Below are 19,751 nucleotides of genomic sequence, written 5' to 3'. Positions count from 1 at the left end.
TACTTAAAGCCAAAAGTCATCCAAAGAATGCCAGAGTGTCCGCCTTTGAAATGGGATTGACATCCATCCATGCATATGGATTTGTTTAGATTCTTGGAATTTAGAAGCTGTCTGGTTTTGTGTATGAGGGTAGACAAAGCAAGTTACACTTCATATTCAAACCATAGAAAAAGATTTAAAAAACAAAGTGTTGATATTACAGAGCCATGCCAAAAGCTTTAAAAGGCCAGCAAGATGCCTCAGCAGGTAAAGAAGCCTGACCTCAAGGCAACAACTTGAGTTCAATGACCTGGAGGGAGAGAGCTGATCCTGGCGCATTGTCCTGTGACCTCCAGTTGTACATGGTGACATTCTCACACCCTTCCAACCAGAGTAAATAAATTTTTTAAATGAGTAATTAATAGGCACATCTTTCTATAAAAAATATTTTAACTTAAAATATAAGGGCATATTTTTAAAAGCAATTTTGAAATAAAAAGATAAACATAGAAAGGTCAAAAAGATTAATACATTTTACTGTAAAATCTCAATTATTTAAATATGTTCAAAGGGATAGCCAAGAAAATTTTCCCTGATATTTTATAATGAATTAATTTACTTAAGTTTAAGTGCACATCCAAGTCAAAATGACTAACAAGTAATTCAAATAGGCAAATATGTGAATAGACAGTTTGCCAAAAAATATATATCTATTCACCTTGACTCATTAAAGAAATAAAGTAAGTCAATATATCCATCTCTTTGTCTTGCAAAATCAGGGCAATTGTGTGTAGTAAGGCTGGCAAGATAAAAATTACTCCTTGCACTGACTAGTTTACTAGTCAACTTGACACAGGATAGTGTCAATGGAAAGAAGGGAACCTAAATGAGAAAATACCTATAAGATTGATCAGAAGGCAAGCCTGTAGAGTAGTGCCTCAATTCATAATGGATGTGGGAGGGCCCAGCCTTTTGTAGGTGGGACCACCCCAGGGATAGTGGTCCTGAGACCTATAAGAAAGCAGGCTGAGCAAGACAGGAAGAGCAAGTCAGTAAGCAGCACCCCTCCATGGCCTCTGGATCAGCTCTTGCCTCTAGGATCCTGCCCTATTTGTGATCCTTTTGTGATGTCCTTCAATGGTGAACAGTGATGTGGAAGTATAAGTCAAATCAACCCTTTCATCTCCAATTTACTTTTGGTCATGGTGCTTCATTGCAGCAACAGTAACCCTACCTAGGACACTCTCGTATGTCAATGATATGAAGGGAGATTGGTGCTGTATCTTTGCAGGACTGCTGGCATCCCCACAGCTTCATGTTAGAAAGCTGGCATACATTTGGCCAACAGTTCTCTTCCCATGAATTAAGCCTGCAAACATAAGCACAAAAGCCCATTGAAGATATCTGGGGTTGTGCTTTTGGTAGTAGATAATTAAATTACCTTTCACTACTTGGGCAGTATTTTTGAGACAACGAAAGACGAATGAACAACTTAAAATAATTAGACCTCTGTATGTTTTATGAATGGACAGACACGATGGAGTCACCAGAAAACCCGCTCCTGTCCCAATGATACTGTGTTGTCCTGCTGCCAGAAAGGAACCTGTGCAAGCTGAGAAAACCCCTTAAAGGACACCCTAGCATTTGTTAACAGTGGTGGCATTGTAGGAACAGAATTGAAACTTTGGAAATAAGGCCCAATTTCCATTGAATAATTGCACATTTAAAAGCGACTGTCATTTTTTTCAGATTTCAGCAGGCCAGACACTACCCTTCTGCCTTACAGTGTCTCATCTTGGAAACATCGTGCCTATTGGGTTTAATTAGCTTTATGCTACAGATGGGACATTGTGATTTGGAAAGACTGAGTAACTTGTCCAGGGTCACACAGCTGGTGTCCTTGTTCCATCATCAATAGGAAGATTTACATAAGCAGTTTGTGGGACTTGGTTCTCAATAGACTCACATATGTTCACGATTTGCTACTTCCGAAGGCTGGACTCAAGGTTTTCAAATATTGTTATCTCAAAATAGAATAAAGAAGATGCACTGCTTCACTTTCTAAAATGTCCTTCTTCCGAAGCCTTAGTGTCAGGGTATTATTTCAAATTCGGAAAGGGTTGGTGGTCCCCTTTACTTCCTTCAATAACATTAGTTTCACAAAATGCTGAGGTGGGGGGGGCGAGAGAGATAAAGAAACTGATGACACCATCAGCCATGTGTCGTAGAGCCAGCAAGGTCTGTCTCTTTAGGGAAAGACTTAGGGAGCATCATTTGATTCAAACGATTCTAAATGAAAGGAAAAGGTCCATGTTGCTCTCCCTAGTTCTCCAGTTGGAGTGGGTAGATGTGTAAAAACAACATTATGATGCCTGGGAAGACAGTGGAAGAGCCTGGGTCCAGAATCAGAAAGGCAAACCCTATATATACGTCTATAAAACACTGTGGGGCTTCAGCCAGAAATCTACATTTCTGAATTTGTCTCTCTCGTTATGGTACTGTCTCAATGCATAAAGTTTGGTTGTACTTTCAAATTAGCTTTCTTAGTAACTGGTTATTGTGTTGTTAGGCATTTGGGGGGACTGTTGTAGTTGATTTAGAGCTTTCTTAGTAACTGGTTATTGTGTTGTTAGGCATTTGGGGGGACTGTTGTTGATTTAGAGCTTGTCTTGCAGTCAATTAAAAAGAAAAATATATCATTAAAAATGGGTGTATGTGTTTTGCTTTCGTGGACATCTGTGTGCCACAAGCTTGCCTGATGCTCACAGAGGCCAGGTGAAGGCATCAGATTTTTTGCAACTGGAGTTACAGAAGGTTGTGAACTCTCATGGGGGTGCTGGAAACTGACCTGGGTCAACTGGAAGGGCAGTCAGTGCTCTTAACCACTGAGCCATCTCTCCAGCCCTTTGTCACTTCTAATCAGCCACTCACTGCTTTTCTCCCTAGGCTGTATTCCAGGGAGAAGGGACTTTGGGTGGCCGGGTCTGTTCTCTCTTTAACTTATGAGACATGAAATGTGTTTTCTATCTTGATTTGTTCCCCTCAGACTTTTCTGAGAACTGGCTTTTGGGAAGCTCATTCAATTAGGAAGGGACACTCGCTAACCAGAGCAAGTGGCTCTGGCAGGCCTTGCCCTTCTCCCCAGTTCCCTCTGCCTTTCTAAAAACCATTAGATTACATTCCTGATGCTAACCCCCAAGGTCTCTTCCTTTACTGGGCCAGTCCCTCTTCCTGAGGCTGACTACCAAGGTCCAGCTATCCAAGTATTGAAGCTCAGCAATTAAAAGCCTTTTTTGGCTTACCTAGTTAGCAGGCCCAATTAAAATGAATACCCCATCCTTACATGGGGTTTCCCCTTTGTACCTTTATAGCTGACGTTTTTCCTATATGCCACATCTGCCTCCTCTCTATCCACAGACAGTCCTTTGTTCCCCTTTGGAACAAATATCTCTGCACCCTTTCATTTGTTCCCTTCCCCTTCTACCCAGTCCTCTATCTCCTGTCTTTTTTTCTTATTCACTGTCCTCTGTGGCAAATAAATCTCCTTTTTTCTGAGAACTTGGTTTTGAAGTTCCTAAGTTAGTACTTTTCCTTTCAAAAGTTACCAGGTACTTTGACATGAAATCACTTATTATTTTTGGTTAATGCTTAAAATGATTTAGAAAAAGACGTGGCTCATGAGATAGATTGATGTCACAATGAGACTTGAAGCTAGGTACTTGCTGTGTGCTTGGAGAATAGGGATATTGCTGTGGGCTAGCCTGCTAGTGCAAAAAAAAATCCGAATGAATTACTGGATTTGCTCAAGATAAAATCTTGGGTTCGCAAATAAATTCTGGTCAATTTTTCTTAATGTTACCATGGTAAATAATGTATTCCTAAGATTCATGTACTAAGTGTAAAAAGTCATTGATTTGGTCATGTCAATATGTAATTTGAGAGAAAATGTATAAAAGCATTTAGCTAATTATTTCTATGACAGCTCAGAGTAAGGCATGCACCAAAAATTGCATTTTTACCCACATGTATAAAAAAAAAATGTCTCAGAGGTGACATTCTTCTTGTATCTCATTTGAGTAGTTTCTGGTTCTTTCTATTCTATTCCATTTAAAATTTTAATGTTTCTTATGAATGCCAAACCTGTTTCTTAACTTATTGATGGGATTTCACTCACAGTTAGTAAAATGTTCCCTGAGGTGGCCCAAATGCTCACATTATTCACATTTATAAGGTTCAATTGTTTGGTGGTTCTTGAATATCCTTATGGCTTAGTTTGATAAATTTGCTGGGAGCCAAACTTACATAAATCATTGTACTAGACTCCCTAAAGGCCACAGGGAGTTACAGCTTCACCTGTTTCCATGGGCAATCTTCTGAGACTGCAGAGAAACCAGAGTGAGCAAAACGACCCACAGTCTGTCTCTGCAACATATGCTGTGGTGGTCATTCACATGCATAGCACTTCAGGAGGGAAACAGCTTTATCTGCAACTTCTAGGTAAAGATGTTTCCTCATCTAGGAGATTTTTACTGGGGATCATATGGAGAAACTGATTTTATTTCCTATCAAATCACATTGCTATCTGGGGTGCAAGTCTGAGCTGGACCATTTGTAAAACCTAAGTCCACAATAGACTTATGATCTCACACAACTAAATGGATTTTGTGTTAGAAAGAGAAGAATGAAAGCTCAGAGAGGAAGTAGTAATGACGTCATTATAAAAAATATGTGAGCTTCAGAAAACCCAGAGACCTTCAGGAGGCCTGACCATCTCTTTTTCCCTTTATGGGAAGATAAGCTAGTTGTTGACGAAAAAGACAGAAAACAGCTATTCATGGGTTGAGAGAGAAGTAGGCAGAGAGCTCAGTCAGTAAGGGTGCTTGCTTCCAGACTGACCAACTGAGCTGTTCAGAGAGCGCACATTCTAGAAAGAGAATTGGCTCGCCAATCTGTCCCCTTGCCTGCACACATGCCCCATGAATAACTGAATGCAAATTTCCCAAGAGATAAGAGATCCTTTCTAGTGTTTCACAGTATTTTTTTTAGGAAGTTCTTTAAACCTCTCGCATGGAATTTGTGTGTCAAAATCCTGATTCCAAAACCAAGAAATACACGTTCTTAAGGTCATCAGGGCAAGAAAACAAAGATGGCCACCTGCCAGAGAGAGTCTGAATTTTGTTCTCATCAGGAATTATTTTATGAGCTTAAGCCTGAAAGATCATGTGTGCTTATAGTGGGTGTCTCTTCTCATCACGAGACACTGTGGATGCAAGGGAGCATGCGCGGTTCATCTCATCTTCAAAGCTTGCTTCGGTGGACCCCTTTACACATTCTTATCTGTAAGCTGGAGATGAGCTCATTTTGTGAACTTATGGGTGCATCATTTTACTCCTTGGGAAAACTGAAAACATTTAGGTACAAGAGAGTGAGGTAGTGGTAAAACAGGCAAGCAGAAAGAAAAAGTTAAAAGCGTAGCTGTTTCACATGAAGCCATATGCCCTTTGTACCTAGTGCCAACAGTCACTTTGCCTTCAGTATCTACAGGCAAATCAGTGTTCTGTGCTCTTAGAGACAGCAAGCTCCACTGCTTCTGTCCTTCCAAGGAGTCAATGTATTTTTAAGTTTCCTTTATTTTTATGAGTATTTCATCTCAAAGCACTCTATATAATATCATTAGACTGCAGGCTTCACAAACGTAGACTTCCTGTTTTCACTGTCTTAACACAACCTAGGCTACATGTGGCTAGTGGCTAATAAATCATTTTCAGGGAATGAGCTGATACTTTAACATAGTTTGCTGTGTCATTTTAGACCAGGTCCTTCGATTTAGCCCAATGCTTGTTTCTTTGATTAGCTGCTCAAAAGTCATTTACAGTCACTCCTAACACCCTGCATTCTCTTGCTTTACAGTCAGCTTCGATCACTTTGAAATTCTGCGGGCCATCGGGAAGGGCAGCTTTGGCAAGGTAAGAGCTGATTTGTCCAACTCCCTGCAGAGCTGTGGGTCATAGACGATCAGAGAATGCTGTGATTGTCGAGGTCCTGGCATGATAAAGACAGATAACTAGGGAATCTTTAGGACTTTCCCAAACTTGTCACCACCACGTGATGAAAGTCAACTTCACGACGAACCATGTGCTGGCTCAGAACTGCCTTGTTCAAGTCAGCTCTGCCTAGTCCAGCCTCTTGTAAGAAACTCTTAGATTCTCCATGGAGACATACTTTAAGATAAAATAATAATTTTCTATTAAGTTTGCATGTTATTTTGAGAAGGTTGCAGAATGTGGACAATTGTGTGGCAGTTTCCTCCTGCTCACTCTTTCCCATTATAACACTTATGCTGGGAAACACTCTGCCTGATGAGATTTTTGACTTTAGCTCTCCAGTCACATCCGTTCCAGCCACTTAAAGGGGGATCAAGGATGCTATCTGTTATCAGAAGATTCTTAACATGGAAGCAGATTTAAATGTTGTCTCGAAGATTCCAGGAGCAAAAACAGGCAAACTAACATGAGGATGCAGAGATTCAATTATTGATGTACTAAATGCATCAATAAATCCATGGGGGAAGAAGCTGAAATCTTTACTCTGAGTGAAATAAAAGCTTTGATCCCAGAGAATGACAAGGGCTCTATGGCATGCTAAAGGATAAACCCGTCTGTGTCCCTCAGCCACCTTTTCTTTCTCCCTAATCATTGGCTGACCTGGACTTCCATCACCAGGTCTGCATCGTGCAGAAGAATGATACCAAGAAGATGTATGCCATGAAATACATGAATAAGCAGAAGTGTGTGGAGCGCAATGAAGTGAGGAATGTCTTCAAGGAACTCCAGATCATGCAGGGCCTGGAGCACCCTTTCCTGGTGAATCTGTGGTAAGTGTGCCGACTGTGTCTCTGAATAGACACTCCTGCGTCCATCTGCAAACATGTTTAGACCATCGTGACATGACTGCTTAATGTGCGATGGCCAATTCTCATTATGGTTTTCCTTAATGTGTTGCACAAAACTTTGGTGTTAAAATGAGGGAAAAAAAAGTTGGTTTATTTATTGCTGTGCTGGGAGGACCTTGCACACGAACTAAGCGCTCTACCAAAATGGTTTTTCTTTTAATGTGTGTGTATGATGTATGTGTGTAGTGTGTATGTGCGGGTGGGGGTTCAGTTCATGTGTGCCTGTGAGTGTGAGTGGAGCTGTGTGTGCACTTGTACGCATGTGCAGGTCAGAGGACAACCTTGGGTGTTGATCTTCCACGTCCACCTTATTTGAAATAGTAGTTTCCTGTTGTTGACTGCTGTGCACACCAGGCTGGGGTGGGGGTGGGGGGCTTGCAAGCTTCTAGAGATTCTCCTGTCTCCATCTTCTATCTGACAGGAGGGAATTACAGATGTGTCCAGCTGCATCCAGCTTTACATGGGTGATGGGGATCTGAATTCTCATTCTCATGTTTATATAACAAACACTTTATCCACTGATCCATCTCCACACCCCAAAGATGCTGCCCCCCATTTTGTCAGGAATAAATACTCCCCCTTGCCTTTGGGCTTAGTGTTTTTTAAAGAATTTTAATTACATGGACCAATAATGAATGCGCTCAGACGTGTTATCTCTAATTAGATAGATTTTTCTGATGAACTGTGGGGCATGAACTTTCGGTGCCTAGTATGGCCTCCCTCATGAATATGAAGTTTGCCTTGAGATCTTGTAGAAGACAGTTGCTCCTTAAGGTAACTAGTAACAGGCTGTGTTTTTTGTTTTTTGTTTTTTTTGAGGCACACTTTGGAAACAGCTATAGATGCCTGTGATTTGCTACGGTCGGGTGCTGCCTTCCTCAATCAATAGGTTTAGACACTTGCTACACATTAGCTATCTGAGATCAGGTCTTTTCCATAACCCAACTCTTTTTCCATAACCCAACGCTTAGAAGACATTGAGATACTTGTAATGTTTATTACCCCTAGTGCTTTGCTTGTGCATTGAGATCTCTGTTTCTCTCTCATTTTCCAGTACATTTTAATACATCTATTATGTTAAGAGCTGGATCTTAAAGTTAATTCAGTATGACTGTTCTTTAAATATGCATGCCAAGCAGTTCTTACTCGCCAGCGGGAGCAAAGAAAATGAAAGTCTTTATCCAGAGAATACTAATGGAAGAATAATTGAGATTTTGCTATGTGTGTGAGAACATCCTTTTGGAGGCATCAGGGCATGAAGCCTGCCTCCATCCATCTTTACCTAGCACAGTCCACTTAATCTGCAATGTGTTAGATGCTTCTCAGTTAAAAGGGGATGGCTCTGTGTGACTTAGAAATAGATCTATTGTAATTTGTGCACTACTCAGACCTGCTAAGTCTAATTTTGATACAGCATCAGTGTACTTGTTAATCAGAATTTTAGAGTGGCCTATTCAGGATGCTACCATGTAAGATGCTAAAATGGATGCAGGCTTTCTCTTGCTTAGCAATCATCATATCCTCTCTTCTCTCTCCTCCCTAAAAATGACAAGGTGCTGTCACTTCACAGCCTCCCTTTGTTCGAAGTCATATTTTTCCTCCTTAAAAAGTTCAGCCAACTCATTTTCCCTTTTTAGCGCCAAGAACTCTTCATAAGGACACACCTAGAGCGTTCCTCTTTTGTGCTGTCTCTTCTGGCTGTGTGGGCAGAGGCAATGAAACCTGGGGGCTGGGGTGCAAGAAGCAGAGACAGTTTAAAAATTCTGTCAATCCAGACCACATTCTGTTCACTGTTTGTGCAGAGCTGGCCATACATAGTGTGACAGACTTGCTATCACAGTGGCTCTCAACCTTCCTGATGCTGTGACCCTTAATACAGCTCCTCCAGCTGTGGCGACCCCCAACCACAAAATGATTCCCATTGCTACTTCATAACTTTAATTTGTACTATGACAAAGCATAGCATAACCCTGTGAAAGGGCTATTCTACCCTCAGAGGGGTAACGACCCACAGGTTGAGGAGTTTTGTGCTAGAACATATATCCCCTGTTCTTTTTCTGTTCTCATTGAAGTTCACAGTGAAATTGTGGGCACATTCCATTGATAGACACAGTGCAGAACGCACAATTAATTTTTAATTTATTGACAATGTACGTGTGAGTGTGTGTGTGTGTGTGTGAATTTTCATCCTCCATTCTTTCCTCTCAATCCTCCTCCTTCCCTTTCTCTGGGACTTTCCTTTTCCCATAAGTGCCCCTCCTTCCTTTTTGAATGTTCCCGGCTCACTGAGTTTCATTAGGACTGCTTGTTTGAGTATAGGTGGGAGGTTATTTAATGGGGCCAAGGCAACTAACTTACCAGTGCCTCCATCAGGAAAGAAAGGGACGTCACTTTTCCAAGCTGCCATTAACTGTCTGTAATCCCTTTGGGAGAAGTGGGGACTCAAGATGGAATATTGACAAGCCCTATCTTGGGCAGGGCTTTTCCAGGTAAACACAGCTGAAATAAACTCAGCACGACAACAGTTGCGTCATCTCTAGAGAAGTGGTTTTGTAACGCACCTTTCCATCTTCGAGCTCTTCCATTCTTTTCACCCCCTCGCCTGCACTGTCCTCTGAGTGTGGAGTGTGTGTTTATAGATAGATAGATATCTCCTTTCCTTTAGGGCTGAGCACACTGGAGTCCCTGACACTTGGCGTTTTCACCAGTTGCAGTCTGCACACCGTAGTAAGAGCCTTCTCTGATAAGGTCTGAGAGAAGCACTATCTGAGGATAAAAACACGAGTGTTTAGAAGGCATTCGGACCACATGTCCCTTAGCAAAACACTACAGTGTGTTCCCTAGGGCCATTGATCCCCCTAGTCGTCAGCTCCTGATCAGGGTATTGTACCGGGCATAAAGTCTCTCTGTTAGCGTCGGCACGGAATCCAGTCAGAAAGCTCTTGGTTACCCCTCACAGCTATGCCGCTGTTGCACCAATGGGTGCTCCCTGCCAGGGGGATTGTTGTTATAGTTCAAAGTGTCTACAGCTGGATGAGACTGTATACACAAACTCTCTTCCTCAGCAGCCTTCGCAGTACCTTCCAGCACTATGGAAGCCAACCAGGAGAGAGAGGGAGCTGCCAGAGAAGTTTTGGCTTGATTTCCCCACATCCAGTGACCAAAGTGTGTGGTATCTTCAGCAATAGAGTCTTACCATCTAGCGCTAGTGGGCACCCAGGACGATGGCAATAAACTCTATTGTTTTGGGTACCTATGGCAACTCCCTGATCAGCAACAAATAAGGGAGAATCCCACACCTGGAACTCAGAGTTATATTTAGTAACCTCTGGCTTCTGGGAAGGGCTTTATTACCGTGTAGGGAACCTTCATTTAAACTTGTTTTTTGAAACTGTGTTTTTAATGTTTACGAACTAGGTACCCATATGGCTTTTGCACATTCCCCTAGTCTTGGTTTGTCTTCTACGCACCTCCTCTGCCATGCCTACCTAGTTTCTTCCCCACTCAACACCTCTCCATTCCTAGTCCTGACCTTTCTACCTTCATGCCATCCTGTCTCTCCCATTCCCCTTTAATCCTTTAAGACAAAAATCTTCACAGAGGGCATGTATTCCTTCTCACTGTAGGGCTTTCTGTCCTAGCGAGTTACTGTGTTTTTTTAAGGGAGTCTTTTCAGGAGAAATAAGCACGTTACAAACCTTCTGAGTTTTAATAATGAATGATCTGTCACTTTCAAGTCGCATCATCAGAAGACATGGTTACAATGAATGGCGGCTTGTTCTGGTGGATGAAAAGGGTCACCCAGCATATAGGCTCTTGCAACTATTTATTTGCATTTTTTTCTTTCTTGCTCCATGTTGGTATAATATTCTAAACAACTGGCCAATGTGGATGCCCAAAAGTCTACCTTGAACAATGCTTAATTCCAAAGCATCATGGGAAGCATCACTGAAGTGTCTTTAGTACATTCTTTATTAGAGTTGATTTTGATTTCCTACTTTCATTCTGAAAATCAAACATAAGCTAGTTAAGTGTTCCCCAAAATATTATATATAACTCATATTTATATTCTGGCCCAACAATTAGATTTATTTGGCTATCTCCAAAACTTTGGAGGGTAGTACCTTAAGAAACATCATATAATATATACAACTACAGCAATCCTTTCAAAAACCCCTGCCTATTTCACATACTCTGTTTTCCTAATAGGCTCCCCACATCCTACCATGTATTGCCTTGAATAACCTCATCCATTCTCAAGATACATCCAGCCTTTAGGGCTGTACTCCGACCTCAGTTTCAAGCTGAGAAAAATAACCAAATTTCTCTTAAACACCATTTGCTTTAACGTTAAGAGACATGAATGTATAGGTATACATATAGGTGTGCACACTTATCTCTCTCTGTGTGTGCATGTATATATGCTTGAAATTTTTCTGCTTATTGCAACCAATTTGAAAAACAGAAAATGAATTATATAGACAAACAAGAAATTCTTAGAAGTTTTATCCCCTTCAAACAATCATATTTAATGTTTTAACGTGCATTCTAGCAAAATATTTGCATATAGTTTTCTGGTTTTGTCCCACACTGGCCCTGTTATTTCCTTCATTGGTGTGTATATTTACTGAGCATCAGAACCAACTTGCATCTCAGGCTGCCATAAAATCTGGGAGGCACAGTTTTTTGAATCTCAGATAAACACCCAATAATTTTAACCGTGGCCCCAAGCGCCGCACAGACATGTTTTTAAATTATTCATTTATTGAATGTATCTGAATTTCAAATTTAACTGGCTATAGAGTACTCTTATTTACTCCTTCTGGCAATCCTAATTTCAACACACACCCACAGGGAGAGGACAGAGCGATGAGCAAGAATAGATGAAACTCTTATCTGCACACTACCACTACTGATAGGAAAACACTAATGTCAATCAAATGGCTCTTGAAATATAAACTGTGAGGAAGGCGTGGAAGGATTTAGGAGATGCCCCCGCATCCTGTGTTCCAGGGACATAAGTTCACCCCTGTAGGACAAGGTGTCAGGGAGGAACAACATTTGAATTAACGTTGAACCTTGCCAGCCGCTTGGCCCTGGATCCAATCAGGAAGAATCTTCAGATGTAGGGCACCTTATCAAGTGAAAGCTGCCAGACAGGGCTGGCATCCAGGAAAAGTAAATACAGTCTTGCTGTGAGTCGCTCCCTGAGGGCTGTTAACAAAGCCCTGGCAACCCACGGTCAGAAAACAAATAGACTTGCAGCCGCTTCCCCAGGTGGCTTTTGTTAATTGAGATTAAGCCTGCAGCTGCAAGGCAGGCTGGGGCCTCTCTCCTAGCTCGCTCGGGCCCCTGGGCCCCGGGAACAGAAAGGGCTCACAAGTGGTTTTAATAAATTAAAGGACAGAGTCATCTATTTTAAGTGGAAAAGACCACCTAAACCTGGAGCGTGACAAGAGGTCCTTTCTGACAGCTGAACACACAGCCGTGCCGAGTCCCGCCGATGGCGGCCTGGAAACTTCTCCAGTGTTCGCCGCTCGATTTCCTGGAGTGAAAACTGAGCCCTCTTGGTAACTGACAAGGTGCTTCTCAATGGCGTCCTATCTCTCTTGGTTTGACGTCTTTGTTTATCCTAACAAACTCAGTTGAGAGGGATGGGTAGTTCTATTCTACATTTGGAGAAAACTGAGGCTTCCCCAGGCGTAAGGGCTTGGGTTCCCATCTGATAACCTGCCCTCAAATCTGCCTTTTTTCCATTGTGTACCATCCCCAGAAGACATCTCATGAGACTCACTTACAAAATATGCAAGGCAGCAGAATTGATTTTGTTTATTATCTTTCATATCTACCACAGGGATATCACAAAGCAGGCAGGTATGCTCGCATGCTTTTCTCTGTCTCAACTCTTGCAACAGTGCCTAGCACACAGCAAGTGATCAATAAATGCCTGTTCAGTGAGAGAATGAATCAAGTAAGTCAGCGATAAGACCAGGTTATTGGCTCCTGGTTGCTTGATCTTGTCCCCATGATGTCAGTACCATGTTGGCTCCTCACAATGTCCCCACCATGTCAGAACCACGTTTGCACCCTCACAATGTCCCTACCATGTCAGAACCACGTTTGCACCCTCACAATGTCCCCACCATGTCAGAACCACGTTTGCACCCTCACAATGTCCCCACCATGTCAGAACCACGTTGGCACCCTCACACTGTCCCCACCATGTCAGAACCACGTTGGCACCCTCACAATGTTCCCACCACGTTTGCACCCTCACAATGTCCCCACCATGTCAGAACCACGTTGGCACCCTCACAATGTCCCCACCATGTCAGAACCACGTTGGCACCCTCACACTGTCCCCACCATGTCAGAACCACGTTGGCACCCTCACAATGTCCCCCCCCCCATGTCAGAACCACGTTTGCACCCTCACAATGTCCCCACCACGTTTGCACCCTCACGATGTCCCTACCATGTCAGAACCACGTTGGCACCCTCACAATGTCCCTACCATGTCAGAACCACGTTTGCACCCTCACGATGTCCCCACCATGTCAGAACCACGTTTGCACCCTCACAATGTCCCCACCATGTCAGAACCACGTTGGCACCCTCACAATGTCCCCACCATGTCAGAACCACGTTGGTACCCTCACAATGTCCCCAACACATTTGCACCCTCACAATGTCCCCACCACGTTTGCACCCTCACAATGTCCCCACGATGTCAGTACCACGTTGCACCCTCACAATGTCCCCACCATGTCAGCACCACGTTGGCACCCTCACAAACATACTGTTTTATAATCACACACACTTCAGTTCCTAGGTGATCTTAGGGTCTGAGGAACTGGAGTTTTAATACCTGTTCTGCCATTCGGTAACTATGAATTAGACCAGTTACCCCATGTACTTTGCTTGATTTCCCTAGACGTAATTGATGATAATGTAAATATTCATCTAGAGAGCTACAAATGAACAACATACATATATAAAGTACTACACATGGTAGTTGCTTAGTAAGCCGTGTCTTTAAACAACTGAGTGATGATCATCTGGAAAAGGAGTGACTGTTCCTACCACCAGGTATTTATTTCTCATGACCCTATGGACTGACCAGGCATTTTTTTTCTGGTTCGGGAGGCCTTGTCTGAAGCTGTCTGAGACTGGGGAGTTAGTCATCCAAAATAATCTACCTGGTTCTTGATAATTGAGGCTCATCATCTCTGCTACTGTCTATACAGCAGTGAAGATATGGGGAACTCTAAACAACAGTGGAAGGATTCCACGGGCAAGAAAGGACATGGTTCATGAGAAACACGTTTCCAGCTTTTGCCTACGTCTTGTCTTCTACTGTCTCATCAGCCAAAGTGAATCCTGAGGTCATGACCAGATCTAAGGGCTAGAAGACCATGGCAAAGCCTGGGTCTCAGAAGGGCAGGCAAAGGAACCACTGTAGTTAATTTAGAAACCAGCTGTCACAATACATGAAATAGTCTTAAGATATGATCAAACAATCAAGTAACTGATAAAAACTCTTAGTTGTGCTAGAATTGGGATCCATATAATGTAACCAAGTGCTCTTAGTTGTGAAAGTCTTCAAGGAAGAATTTGTTGTTGAAGTAGCTCTCCTTTGAGGAGTCTGTATTCACACTTAGATATATCTTACTATATGTGATTCTAAGAAGCACACATGCATGCTTTCAAGTGTGCCTGACTTTCATTGAAATGATTATTCTTGGAGATGATCCTGGTATAAGACAGAAGGACAGTCCCTGAAGGACACAGCAGAGACACAGTATTATTGGGTGGCCTGTGTGCAGTAATTATACTATATGTACTTGATGACTGGATGTCCCATGGACTAATGGGTTAGTCTTGTGGACTATCTGCATCTTCATAATATACGCAATAACTCTTCCTTTTCTCATTGTCCCGATACAAAAGTTCCTTCATAGAAAATAACACAAAGATATTAAAAATACTCAGCTCAAAAAAACTCATTGGGTCCATTAGGGATAATGTAGATAAAGAAATCAAGGTGAAGAGCAGGAATAAAGGCAATTCCGGGAATCCAGGTACAGGGACTAATGGGCAAACCCTTGAGACTGTCTGGCCCAGATGAGTCAGCTCCAATGATTTTCTAACCTTGTGTCAACCACTCAAGATTCAAAGTCCTAGGCAGATGTCTAATTGGCTCTGCTCAGAAAAGCATGCCTGCCCCTTAGCTTTTGAGAGAGAGGAAAGAATGACTCCTGGCTTGTTGACCTGAGCAACCTGGAGACTGTGTCAATCACTGAGATGGGGGAGATCTGATGGGAAGCAGACTCAATTTGGGACTTCTGTTCAGTGATCTCAATACAGTTGTTGGGTAGGGAGTAAATCCTGTGTTTCTGTAGAAACCCAAACTCCAGAGAGTAGTCAGGCAAAACAGGAGTGTGCAGAGCATTGGCTAGAGACTGCATTTCAGGGACTGGAAGGGAGCCCGTTGGAGAGTGCAGGTGAGACATTAAAGGCTCTGAGTGCTCCCCAGTTCACATAGAAGGGGGGAGTGGACCATACCACAGCACAGCCACATTTATCATCTTCCTAGTTACTACACTCTTGTGGATGTTTGCACTGAGCTCCATGGATTAAATGGTGACCCTGTCACATACACACCCTGTGGCTTTGTATTTCATTTGCAGCATTGTAATTTTGGTGTTATGTTGGCCATAATTGGATCTTTTCAATTTTATATAAATGTTACCATAGCCTTTCAATTTGTATTTTATATCTACTGGTATTTATTTTGGGTACTATTGAATTTATGGATTAATTCAAGGAAAAATTTTATCATATTATCATACTAAAATAGTACATCTTTTAATTCATATATTTTTCTTTTTAATGTATAGAAATCTTGATTTTTCTCCCTTTGTCTCTGTTCTTAATGTAATCCTGGTGTGTGTGGAAGATGATTTTATCCATTTTTAAGATTTATTCTTAAGTATTTGATATTTTTCATAATATTATTTTTTATTAAATTTATGTTTTCTAGTAGTCTGTTGCTTGTATGCTACAATAGAATTGATATTGGCATTATTTCCCAAACTCTGCTGAACTTCCTCAGTAACTTTCCTATAGGTGTTGGCAGAGGTTTCTGTCCCACCCTTTCCCAGAGCCATTCAGTCCCAAAGAAACACACAGAGGTCTACATTAATTATAAACTGGTTGGCCTATTAGCTCAGGCTTCATATTTACTCTTATACCATAAATTAGCCCATAATTCTTGTCTATATTAGCCACATGGCTTGGTACCTTTTATCAGAAAGGCATTCTCATCCTGCTTTCTCTGCATCTGGGTAACGACTGTAAACTGATTCTTTTCCTCTTCCCAGAATTCTTCTGTTTTCATCGCCCCGCCTCTACTTCCTGCCTGGTCACCTTGCCTATACTTCCTGCCTGGCTACTGGCCAATCAGTATTTTATTAAAACAATACAAAAGACCATTGTCCCACAGCACATAGGTTTTCAAAATTTAAAACCATGTCATGAACAAATAATAGTGGTTTCATTTCTCCCTCTCTGGTCTCATCTCTTTGTTCCCATGCAAAGGGAGCAAAGTTGAACACAAATAGTGACCTGGGCAAGTTGGTCTTTTTTGAGTTCCTAGAAGTGGGTTTAAATATTTTCAGATGTCATGTGATATTTTCTGTAGGGTATCTGTTCACAGAGTCATGATAGGGAAGTTCCATTTTGGTTCTAGAGTCTATGAATTTTAATTTATCAGGTAACTTCTTTTTAAATTAAGATCTCAATTTCTACCGCATAAAAAGTAAATTGATTTGGGACTCACAAAACAACTCCCCAAATGAACTGTATTTGGTCACATTCTATTCTCCTTACACATTTATATAAAATCCTAGGTCACTATGAGATTCATTAACTTGCTAGACTTCATATTTTCACCTTATCTGTATATTACTTTTATTTAAAAATTAATGTTTTACCTGTTATACATTTTGAGATATGTAGAAATAAGGGTGACTGCCAAAGAGGATATAGCAGTTAAAGAAAAGAATTGACAATAAAGGGCAAAAGTGGAATGACAGACAAGTAGAATCTGACAGGGTATAGATGGGCTATACGCTAAGAGGAAGATGAAGGTGAATAGGCTAGCCTTAAGTCAAAAGTGCAGGTGGAAATGTGGATGCTTCTTTCACTGCACTAGGAGAGAACACAGAACAGGAAGCATATGTGGGGGAGGCAGCAGGTTTGTTGGTAGGCGTGTGAGGAAGCAATGTTCAGGTTATTGTCTCTGCTTACCCCATGAAATCACAAACTGAGAAAGAAGAGCAGGAGATTTTTTGTTTGTTTGTTTGTTTTCGAGACAGGGTTTCTGTGTGGTTTTGGAGCCTGTCCTGGAACTAGCTCTGTAGACCAGGCTGGTCTCGAACTCACAGAGATCCGCCTGCCTCTGCCTCCCGAGTGCTGGGATTAAAGGCGTGCACCACCACGGAGAGAAGCTGAGAAATAACTGAAAAAAAAGCAAAATTTAAAAATTAGAATAGTATTTTCTGAGTATCCGTTTAAAATCTGTGTCTGTAAATTCAAAGTGAACCGAATCATCAAATCTGTGTTTTTCTACATAGACTGCACATAGAAGATGTTGGTTTTGTAGTTTCTAAAATGTTTTAAGACCTATCAGACTGGGATTTAATCATAAAGGATTCTCATAGACCCAAGAAGATTCTTGCTGAAAATGGCAGTGCAGATCTATCGCCTCAGCACGTGGAAGGCTCAGGCAAGGGGATGGAGAGTTTGAAGCAAACCTGGGCTACCTAGTAAGACTTTGTCTCAAAAAATGAAAATAGGAATGTAGATTCTTCAGATAAATTTAAGAATATCTATATGGAAAGTAATACAGTCTCATGTGTTCTATGGAAAGTGACAGTCTCATGCCATCTTCAGGTCAGTTCCTGCATGGTATGTATTAGCTTTGTCCCTTTAGAAAAATAGACACACTGGGTCAAAGCCGCAAAACCAGTGGCAAAGTCTGTCGGGATTCCATCAATATTAACATACATTCCATCTTAACATTATGTCTGTGAGGTATTCAGTTATCATTCCTTCAACAAAACATTTAAAAATAAACACAATCAAAGGACTAAGTAAGAATATAGACATCATTTAGCATGATAAATAATAAATTTTAATGGAACAAAATCACTACTTGTTTTTTAAAATACTCAAGTTGGGGATAGGTCTCTAGTTGCTTGCCTGGAGGAGTTTTGACTGTCAGGTATCAGAAACATTGCTAGCTAGTACATCCCTGGTAACACAGGACACAGTGCTGCTCCCAACTCTGCAGAAGATGTATTGGTCTAGTTTGGATGTAGGCACTACTTGGTTGAAAGAAAGTCAGGCACATTGGATAAAGAGAAGTAGGGACAAAGATAGGAAGGATGAAGTATCTGTCCTTGGGAGACCTTCCTTTGCCCCAGAATTCATGGAGTTTTACAACTTGTTCAGTAAGGAATGAATTGTCTTTTTGGCCAGAGAGATGGGGGATGGAAAAATCTAACTGTGCCAGATGAATGTTCTATCTCTTTACTGAGGAATGACAGGTCAGCACTTCTGATTCAACGCTTCCTGAACCCTGCTAATGTCAGCCAAGACATTTCCATCTATTTCCAAACACAAATGACCGTTTCCATTCCTGTCAAAAACCCAGAATCACCAAGTTTCATCATTTCTCTGTAGTGGTCGCTGATTGTCACAGATCTCCAAATCAATTTCTAAGGCTTGTTTTGTTTTTTTTTCCTAATCCTTCGTGTAATGTTCTGATTTAATTGTTCCTCATTAACATGTAAGCATGTGTCTTGGCTTTTCCATGTATATGGGGAACAAGACACGTTATTCCCCTTTGCCTGTTTACTGGATATCTTATTCTCTAAGGGAACCTCTCAGGAGATTCTGTACGAATAATAGTAGCCAAATTTCCTCTGGAGAGATTTCATAAACAAGACCTCCAGAGCCAGTATGAGCTGACGGGTCACAAAATCTGCAGAGTTCTGTCCGGATAAAGGTCAATGCTTTGAACAATCAGGTATGACATAAGGACATGGGGACATAATATGCAGCCTATTCTGTGAATTTAAAAGAAAATAACTACACACCATGTTTTTCACTGTGAAACTCACAAATCTCTATGTGTTTTAATGAAGACTTCAGTTTATGGCTCATGTTACATTTTTTTGAGGTTTTTATGATCCCTACAGTTAATGTTAGGGCTTTCTGTTAATTTCTATCATAGTAATTTGTATTTTTCTTTAACATTTCTTATCAAGTTTTCTATCAATTTATTTGTGTAAATATTTATTTTTTAAGATGGTTGATTTCAAAAGAGAAAAAACCATATTCTTTGCGTCACTTTAACTGCAATGCATTATACAGGGGTATAAATATGTAATAAATATTTGTAGAATATCACTAAACAAACAAGTACACATGATAGACCAGGCTACATGCCAGGGCTTTCTGGTAGATACAGAGATGAAGAAGGCATAGGATCTTCAAAATTTTCCCTCAAGTGAGGACTTGGAGCTAAATGAATAAATCGTGAAAATGCAGCCTGATTCAGAAGAGAATCCACTGCTAAGTCTCCGAAATGTTCTATTACAGACAAGTGTCTGAGTGCTTTGGAATTGCACACAAGGGAAGTAGAAATAACCTCAAGATCCATGGGAGACTCAAGTAGAGCTGGGATAAACTCACGCAGGACAAGCTTTTATGTCTCTGAGATGTATACCAAAATTGTTCTTGCAGACTAGGA

General features: G+C 41.3%; 1 protein-coding gene across 2 annotated transcripts in view; it reads left to right on the top strand.

Moving 5' to 3' along the window:
- Positions 1 to 19,751, top strand: part of Stk32a (serine/threonine kinase 32A) — a 115,665-nt gene that overhangs the window by 31,224 nt on the left and 64,690 nt on the right. For both annotated transcript variants that reach the window (XR_012910295.1, XM_075968743.1), the window contains exons 3-4: positions 5,890 to 5,945; positions 6,702 to 6,853. Coding sequence is in view for 1 of the 2 variants with exons in the window: in XM_075968743.1 (XP_075824858.1) it covers positions 5,890 to 5,945; positions 6,702 to 6,853 (208 nt within the window). In the remaining variant the exon portion in view is untranslated. The remainder of the gene's footprint in view (positions 1 to 5,889; positions 5,946 to 6,701; positions 6,854 to 19,751) is intronic.

The sequence above is a fragment of the Microtus pennsylvanicus genome, chromosome 4 (assembly GCF_037038515.1).
Source record: "Microtus pennsylvanicus isolate mMicPen1 chromosome 4, mMicPen1.hap1, whole genome shotgun sequence".
NCBI lineage: Eukaryota > Metazoa > Chordata > Mammalia > Rodentia > Cricetidae > Microtus > Microtus pennsylvanicus.
Note: the sequence above shows the minus strand (reverse complement) of the source record. Positions and strands in the feature narration are given on the sequence as shown.